Here is a 9,965-nt window from a genome sequence, read left to right as displayed (position 1 = left end):
AATAACATACCTTAATTTACGTTTGGTGGTAACATAACAAACGTAAAGGTTCATGTTTCTTTGCACGCCACCACACACACTCACCAAACAACCATGGACTAGATATGTATCTCAAAGAACAACAACCAAACAAATATGCATCACTAAAGTCGCGTAACTACCGTGCCTAGATTTGTAATACAATTGCGCCATCACTCTTTGAGCAACTACGAGATCCATTGAGTACACCTTGCCGAAAATGTATAGTAGTAACACTTATCATTGCGCAAGCTTCGCCAATCACCATGTAAAAAATAAGCACCAATAGAGGCCCTCCAAGATTCGTGGTATTCACATGATGTGTTCTCAAGGTGGTTTGCAACGTCTTCCCAAGATGGTTCACAAGCTTTGAAGAAGAAAGGAAAAACGAAAGCGGCGCAAGTGAAGGTTTGATATTAAAAGAATAAAAAGCAACAAAACAAGCACTTGTGGAGTGCTCGCAATGGTCGTTAGCGTATTTTTTTCATGCTACTATGAAGAAGAAAGGGAAAATAAAGTGGCTTAAGGGTTACATATGAAGGGATTTACGTTTGACCCCCCCCTATGTGAGAGGTAAAATTTAATTTTTACATATAATCATCTTTGGTCAGACATAAATTTATGTCTAAATCCTACCTACCAGACATAAATTTATGTTTGATCAAAGGAAGTGAGACGTAAAAATCAAATTTTACATTTGATCTAGGAGGGTCAAATGTAAATTTTGAGAACTTATTTACAAAAATATCTCCGTGCTTTTTTGATTCTTGACATTCACTGAGTAGACATAAATCACATGATGTAACCTATTTTGTGTTAGTGCTCCTAGCTTTGAGTCTTCACATTTCACTCTTGTTCATAAACCTCAAAGGTTCATTTATGATTACAATAAGCATTAAAAGACTAAGAGTGCATTCTTATAATTTGCATGTTAAGTTTTATGTATTGTGAGTTAAGTCTTACTTGATCGATTCTTGCTCTTATTGTTTTATTTTGGTATTTCTTATATTCATTACTTGTGATTGTATATTTTTAAAAATAATGTGTGTAGTCTTTTCTATGTTTTTTTAACGTATCTCTTCTGTTGTTTAATCTCCTTATGTAGCTCTAGATGCAATCTTGATTTTACTTTGATTTGATTTGGCACATTGATGCTTCTAATGTCTATACGTCTTTCCTTTTAGACATCTTTTTCATGTTAAGTAGGCAACTAGATGTTTTGTGCCAAGATAATTCTATGATCTTTGTTTTCTAGTTGTTTAGACGTTTTATCTTTTACATTTATAAGAGAGTGTAATTTGTTCTGTCATTGTGCTCTTTTATATCTTTACATATTTGATTACCATGAACTTTTTCGTTTAAGGTTGTTTATTAAACTTCAAAACCAAAGATGCTTTAGACGATCCTAGAAACGATCTTGTCTTCATAGTGGCTAGAGGAGGCCACTTTGGTTGCTCTAGCCTAGGGTGACCTAATAAGAGTAATATGGTTCAAATTTGGCAGCATAACAATACTCTATTTCAAAGGTAATTACATGAAGGGGAGACACCTCTATATATAAGCTAAGTTGTCTCGAGATGGGAAAAAACTTAGACTTAAAAGAGCTACCTTGTCTAGCTTGGAGAGTAAAGAGAAATCCTCTCAAATAGAAGGAAAACAAGTGGTGAAAAATCCTCTCCAATGAGGGAGTAAAATATTCAACTCATTTTTCCTCTGCAAGCTCCATGACATCATCCTTATGTAAGTACAATGGGATGTCATAGTTTCTACCAAATTCAGTAGAATCCCATGTAACCATCATCGACTCGTTTGTAATGATGTCAGCAAGCTGGTGTAATGGACCAATTGGGTCATTCTCAGATAAATGAATCTTCTTGGGTGTAAGACTTTCCTCTTCACGCGTCTAACATGGAAAAAAAATTAATTTAAACATCAATAACATGTAAAGCGTGAATAATGGAAGTGCATACGTTAAATGAAAAATATTTATCATAGAATCATATCTTTTATTTAGTTTTGTATCTCTTGAATATTTCAGCTCAATAATACGTTACTATAAGGAGTACTTACTCATATTAAAAATTAGGTTTAATTGCTTCCTTTGTCCCCAGTTTGGTTGAATTGTGTCAAATTCATCCTCATTTTAAAAAAAGTTTCTTTGTCGTCCTCACGTGGTGTAAAAGTGTCAATTGAATCCAAACATTGAAAAAATTTGTGTCAATGTAGTCATCTCCGTTAAATACACACTAACTGCGTTAAGTGGTTGATTATTTGGCACTAGAGAAGTAAAACGTGACAAATGAGTCACAGTAGTGGTAATGACGTGTCAATGAGATATTTGAGAACATGGAAATAGGTTATTGAATTGGGGAAATTAAAATCAGAATTCATTTAGGGTATTTGTATTTGTGAACGAAAACTAATTAGGGCATTTGAGATATTTGAGATAGAGTGTTTCTGAGTTGAGGAAGGGTGAAAAATCGCAATTGGGGCTTTTGAAAGCAGAACGCGTTTGGTGATTTGGAAGCGTTTGGTGATTTGGAAGTGCGAAGTGGGTTCCATTCGAAGGTCCATTCGAAGGTACGTGTACATTGCTTTCGTTGGATTTATGGTTGCTTTGGTGTGTGTGTTTGCTTTGTGTGTGTGTTTGCTTTTGTTGTGGTCCCCCATAAACTATTATCTCTGTTTGTTGTTGTCCCCCATTATGGGTGTTGTGTGTGGTCCCCCATTGTAGGTTAAAGTCAATCTTTATGCTGTGTTTAGGGTTCAGTACAAATTTGTTTTAATTGTTTATGGTCTGTTTAAAGTGCTTTGTGGAAGTGTTGTACCCTGATGGGTTGACAGTCGTATCGTGATATGTAAATGTAGTGTTATTTTGGTCAATTAAATGTAGTGTTATTTAGGTAAAGTTAGACTGACATGATTTTTTATATTAGTTTAGGATGCCTAACTGTGATGTCGAAGTGGTCTTTCACCATGGGGGCAAATTTGTGAATGATGGGTCATTTAAATATGAGTTTGGTCAAACATCTACTTTAAAAATTGACCCAGATAGATGGAGCTACTTTGAAATTATGTCCATTTTGAAGGAGATAGGCTATATTAATGTTAAAGAGTTGTGGTATTCAGTGGGTGGTGGTACTGTGTTAGAAGGAAGGTTAGAACTATTATCTGATGACAAGGGTGCATGTCATCTGGTCAACCTTGCCATTTTGAATGGTCAATCTCACCTGTATGTTGTACACATGGTGTCAGATCCTGAGTACGTTCATATGTTGGGGGAGGGTGACAGTGATAATCGTGTAGAGGTAGAGTGTGAGGAAGAGTGTGAGAAGGCTGTTTTGGGGGAGGGTGTACAGGCTGACAATGATAATTGTGTGGAGGCAGAGGCTGAGGGAGACACTGATGGGGCTGTTTTGGGGGAGGGTGTACAGGCTGACAATGATAATTGTGTGGAGGCAGAGGCTGAGGGAGACACTGATGGGGCTGTTTTGGGGGAGGGTGTAGAGGCTGACAATGATAACATTGTGGAGGCAGAGGTTGTGGGAGAGGATGTTGGGGCTGGTTTGGGGGAGGGTGTAGAGGCTGAATGCAAATCAGAACCAATTTTCATTTCCCAGAATTTGTGGGCTTCTTCCACCCTATGGTCCATATCTAAAGCTCGTATCAATTGACCATACGTTCCCATTGTCATCCCCTGCCCTTTGCTCAGCATCCATTTAATTACCTTGGATAGGATATTAAACAACCTGAGTAATTTACTAATAGTACTACTGAGGTAAACTAAAATGACATCTTTTTTTGACTCAAAATTCACAAAAAAATCCTAAACTGACATGCTTACAGATCACACCAAAATCAAATAAACCACATAAAGTCATAACTTTATCGACAAAAGAAAGAAAGCAACAAATGGATAAATTGAATACTTAAAGAATCAGACAACAAAAATCGTCTACAAGCACAAAGAAATTACTGGTTATGTAAATTTTAGGTGAACTTTACAAAATTCATAATTTCATAGCATGCTAGTCATTTTTTTTAAGCACCAAACAACCAAGAGAATGTTGGAATTTATTTAGTAACTTTCTGTTTTAAATAAATCAAGTCCTATTTATGTGGGATTTGATAGTGCATGCACGTTTTTAGGAATTCCAGTAGTGAATATATCAGTTACCATTTTTTTCTCCTTGATTTAAGTCCAGCAGTTATTTTATACTGCTGTATATGTAACTGAAGCTTTCAATTAATAAATACAGTTGTCAGTCATATTTTTTTATATTTCAACACAGAATCACAAGAAAAGAAAGGCATGCACATAGGTCTTGTTTTGGACAAAACTTCTCAGTAAAGACTTATAGAAGAAAATAAAATAAAATGGTAGATGAACTATAGTTTTCTCATAAGCTAAAACGACTGTTTCACGCAGATTAATTGGTCAGATATAAGATGGGAAACTTGAACCACTATTAGACACAGCTCATATTGACAAAGATAATGCATAAAAGAAGAGAAAATAGATAGTAGTGCTACCTGCACAACCCTATGCCACTGTTGTTCCTTCTCAAGGGAATTCAATATTGTTTTCAATGAGGCGATGGGGAAGTTTTGCTCCCACGCAACCCATGCATCAAGAGCACCATAAACAGTCTCCTTACTGTCGTTGAGTTCAAGAAGCTGCATTATTATTATTATTAAAAAAACATAATTCAGTGTCACTCACCTGGTTTGAACCTTAAAACACCAACATTTAAATATGTAGCAAGCCACATAAATCTATTATCATGATTATATATTTACTGTAGAGTAAAGATATTTGGTCTTATCTTTTCTGGATATGTTTTCCCCAATATAAATCCTCGGCACTACGGTGTCAGGAGGATCATATTTTGTCTGCGAGGGAGGGAAGTTGATTAGATTTATATAGCATGTGCGGTAACAAACTACGAACAAGGAACAGATACAAACCTGTTGCAAACTCGATGGAGGAGGCGACACTAGAGTTTGACAGCAACGATACTGCTGCACCTTCACATCACTTACTACGTTAATTTGACTCAATCTACCAACCTGATGAATGAAGCCACGCTAATGAAAATGGAGGCGATTACGAAAACGAGATAAAGAGAGACTCACAAGATGAGAGATTCGAGGTGACCTTAACCTCCACATGGTGCTTCGCGGTGGTGACGACCTCAACCAACTGAACCCGCCTTTCTTTCCTTCTCCCTCTCTATTTTCTGGGTGTTTCACCCTGCAGCATTTCCCTATGCAGTACCTCCAATTTTATAAAGTACCCCTAATTAATAATAAGGTGGTTATTTGTTAATTTTTTTTATTGAAAATTACTATGCTCATTGTATAACGCCCCTAAAAACTTGGATGTTACAAAAATACACAAAATTTAAAAATTTTGCATCAATAGGTAAAATCTGTCATGTCTCAAATATGAAAATCAATTAATATATTAAACATTAATAATTTCAATATATAACATAATTCACGTAAAAAAAATTATATAAACCTTGAAATAGTCCTTAAACAATTCCAACTCGATAATAATGAATTTAGTATAATTCTTTAATCTTTTATGTAAACCAACTAAAATCTGAAGTAATATTCACGGTTGTAAATCTCCTCTCTCATACAAGTAAACGAGGAAACTCCCCTTATCTTGGAGTTGAGCAGTACAATCTTCTAGAATGCTCTAACCAACAAGGACTTAAACAATGCTCTACAACCACCAAAAATATGATGGAAACCGCTCTTAGAGCTGGGATGGACAGAGAAAACAAAAGGACAAGCTACCAACTGCATGCAACCAATAAAGTGGCATGCCCTAGGTTCCAAAACCAGTGGAGGAGAAGGGAAAACGACTTACCAGTCGAAATGAAGAAAACTTTCGAGCTCTCTACGTCGCGGATGCTTGGGCAACACCTAAACCAACATGCAAGGAGAGAATATGAATGAATGGTAGTGAGAAGGCAGAGAGAAAAGTGAGTCTAAGTTTTAGAGAGAGAGAGTGGAAAAGCTGAAATAAGGAACTCAGATTTTTTAAAAGTTCCTCCTAAGATCTTAGTGCCCTTAGCCTTATGGGCCTGGCTGCCTCAACATAAGGCCCAACTGCCCTAAGATTTCAGGCCCTTACAATAATCGTAATAATAATAATAATAATCGTAATAATAATAATAATAATCATAATAATAATAATCATAATAATAATAATCATAATAATAATAATAATAATCATTATAATAATAATAATCATCATAATAATAATAATCATAATAAAAATTGGTAATTTCCAACGACTTTATTGACTTATACATTATATGTCACATCATATACTATTGATCAAATGCTCAATTATTTTCAATAATGAACTTGAGATTACTTGAAATTAACTCTCATTTGTATACTTTTCTCTCATTTGTATACTCTTCTCTCATTTGTATACTCTTATGTTAACACATAACAACAAATCAAACTTAAACTTAAACTATAAGGAAACAACTAGCATATTAAGATTATTAATTTCAAGTAACCACACAAGTTATTAGATAAAATTTCATATCTAAAGTCATCCTTACAAAATTTCAAAAGGATCGAACAATATATGCTCATAATCATCAATAAGGCACATAATTTATCAACTAAATACATGTATATCACATATTAGTCATACCACTAATAGCACCAAATAATACATCCAATTAACATTTTCATATTGTGCGAAGCACAGAAAAGAGTACGAAACAAAAGAAGCATATATACCATCACATTTTACTATTTACTACCTATCTCATATTTATCTCATCAATTCGAAACAGAAACAACATAATAAGATTACCTATGTAAACCATATGAACATAGAACCTTAGTTACGTGACATAACCAACCCCAACACATGATCTATAATCAATTACAATCATTTACCTAGATATTTAGTGTTAAACTAAATCTCAAATTTGTATCTCATGTAAACTACAAGTAATAGACATATACATGTTCACTCACACATGTATCACAAGTCAGGGATAAAGGCGAGCCTTACATATCCTCACCCCTCCTTCACACAACCACTGAAGTCAACGTTCCAACAAGGCAACATGTTTACACAACTAAAAATACTGAAACATTAGAACATTCAAGTTATCCAACCACACTAAACGATCTCACTCTCCAAAATTCCCAAAGTTTCGTAATTCGGGCTCTGATACCACAAATGTAACACCCCTAAAATTTGATGTTACAACAATGCGGCAAAATTTAAAAATTTTGCATCAATATGAAAAATTTGGCATATCTCCGATATGAAAATCATTAAACATATTATACATTAAGAATTTCGACATATAACATGAAATCCAATAAAGTAAATTACATTATTAGATATATTAAAACCATCTTTAAACGATTCCAATTTAAGATTAATTAGTTTGATACAATTCTTTAATCTTTTGCATAAACTAAATAGAACAAAAAAATATCCCTAGTTGTAAATTCCCACTCTCGTCAACCAGCATCTCCAGAATTATCTGCATCCCGATCTGCACTCCCGTATAAAATAAATTATACGATCATTGCACAAATACACAGACAAGCAAACAAACAAAAGGTGAGTAAAAATAAATAAATAAATAGATAAATAAGTAAATTAAAGTAAAATAAAATAAAGTGACGTATAACTAAACACACCCATCACTCCAAAAATATAATATCATCCACTTTCAAACAATTTGCGATTCGACTACGATAACAAATAGATTATTTTTCTCATCTTTCCCTCATGATACATTACTTCCATTAGAGTAACAATTATCAACCCATACCCCTATCAAGTGATTGAATAATACAACCCACTCTTACTGTCTCAATATAGTCTAAAGAGTGCTCCCAAAGGAGGATCCTAACCTCGGGAATCACAGTCAAAAACACAAAACCATACCCCTATCAGGTGATTGAATAATACAACCCACTCTTACTCGTACTGTCTCAATACAGTCGAAAGAGTGCTCCCAAAGGAAGATCCTAACCTCGGGTATCCGAGTCAAAAACACAAAACCATACCCCTATCAGGTGGTTGAATAATACAACCCACTCTTACTGTCTCAATACAGTCGAAAGAGTGCTCCCAAAGGAAGATCCTAACCTCGGGTATCAGAGTCAAAAACACAAAACCATACCCCCTATCAGGTGGTTGAATAATACAACCCACTCTTACTATCTCAATACAGTCGAAAGAGTGCTCCCTAAGGAAGATCCTAACCTCGGGTATCAACACCCTCATAGATTCCTTCTAATAACCTAGAATATTTCCTATCCCATCTGAACTCACTATAAAGAAGTATACTCAATGTTACTTAAATAACAATATATCAAAGTAATATGGACAACATCCAACCATTCATTACATTCACTACAACACACATCAATCATTCAATATTATCAACCAAACATACATCCATTCCAAAATTTACATTCAATCATATCAACTTATTGTACTTCACCTAATGCAATCCAACACATCATATCCCATTCATTATTTCAACAACTAACTAATCAAATTTCATAATATATTTTACAATTCAAGGACTTAATCAAATTAAACATGTATTCTAAATTTCCAATTTACTCTTGTCGAAATCAGTTTTTAATATTTAATTCACAAGGTGTGGTAGTGCATAATTTTAGTTTAAAACTCTTGGTATATTCACACGTTCAATCATCTAAATATAATTAATTTTGCAGCAATCTAATCAATACTTTTAATTTAACATACTAATAACTCCAAAGAAAAAAAAACTTATTACAAACTATCTAACATATATATATATATTCAATATTCTAGTACAAAAGTTTACTGCACTTTAAATATAACAAAATAATTATAATATATAATAACCTAATGTATGAATATATATATACTCATACTATACATTATCTAATTAAAGGAGATTTAACTAATCAATATAATAAAATATATTTCTACACCAAATTATTATCACTAATTTACAAAAGAAAATACTGTGACCTTATATTTCCTGCGTGAGCTTCTAAAATATATCTAAGATCTTAAACATGTACATCCACTGCTACCTCTATATAATTCTCTAAACCTGGACAAACCGTGACACATTTTTATACAGATTTTACAACAAAATAGCAAAGTTTTCTGCAGAGTTTAAGTATAAAACACCAATAATTTTCTGCAGTATTTATGTGTTAAAGCAGTGAAATTTTTGATGTAGTAACAACAATCAAAACAGCCTAATACAGCAAGAATTCCTAATGCTGTAACAGCATAAACAACATGCAGTTTTACACTAATTTCAGCAAACAGTTTTATACTCTCTTTTTTTTTTAGCAAACCAGAGACAATAATTTATGCAATATGATAGTCGAAACTTGACTCAATTCTTCCAAACAATGTACACAGCCGTAAACAAATTCAATATAATGTTTAATTCAAATTTTACCACACTCTCCTGAATGTCATAACCATAATTCATCAACTCATAACTATTGAAACATTAATTAGCATGTACTGAGACTAAACCAACAAGCAATTTCCATTTAAAATTCCATCAACCAGGTGCAAGTACATATATTACTCATGACAATTCATTCTGATTTATTCTGCTAGTCATGACCAGGTTAATTAGTACTTGAATCACAAAAATCAACATTATATAAGCATTTAGTTATCTCCTCCACATTGTAACATCATGTTGAAACTAAGAAAGAAAACGCATTACAAAAATTCTTAGAGTTATAACATTATACTCCCTGTCAACAAAATTTAAACATTACACTGATTATACAAAATGTATATCTCAGCTAAGGTAAAGTACTCTGAAGAAAAGAATGCCAGTTAACGCATATACATCATACCAAACATAAACATTCACTCATATTTGATTCTGTGACATCCCAAAAATACAGCA

The 9,965-nt window shown here is 33.6% G+C and overlaps 1 protein-coding gene across 3 annotated transcripts; it reads right to left on the bottom strand.

Annotated features, from left to right (window-relative positions):
• On the bottom strand, window positions 1–6,048 carry LOC108325443 (uncharacterized). Of its 3 annotated transcripts, none has more exons than XM_052874031.1 (6): window positions 5,900–6,048; window positions 5,155–5,317; window positions 4,987–5,088; window positions 4,819–4,911; window positions 4,552–4,695; window positions 1–385 (listed from the first exon to the last, which is right to left on the bottom strand). In XM_052874031.1, exons 2-6 carry the CDS (start codon window positions 5,188–5,190, stop codon window positions 167–169), a joined length of 594 nt encoding a protein of 197 aa, XP_052729991.1. In that variant the 5' UTR covers window positions 5,191–5,317; window positions 5,900–6,048; the 3' UTR covers window positions 1–166. The 3 variants fall into 3 exon arrangements, with proteins under 3 accessions (XP_052729991.1, XP_052729992.1, XP_052729990.1); XM_052874032.1 differs by lacking the exon at window positions 1–385 and adding an exon at window positions 392–1,921; XM_052874030.1 differs by lacking the exon at window positions 1–385 and adding an exon at window positions 1,962–3,745.
• Window positions 6,049–9,965: the final 3,917 nt, after the last annotated feature.

This window comes from Vigna angularis, chromosome 3 (genome assembly GCF_016808095.1).
Source record: "Vigna angularis cultivar LongXiaoDou No.4 chromosome 3, ASM1680809v1, whole genome shotgun sequence".
Classification (NCBI taxonomy): domain Eukaryota; kingdom Viridiplantae; phylum Streptophyta; class Magnoliopsida; order Fabales; family Fabaceae; genus Vigna; species Vigna angularis.
Note: the sequence above shows the minus strand (reverse complement) of the source record. Positions and strands in the feature narration are given on the sequence as shown.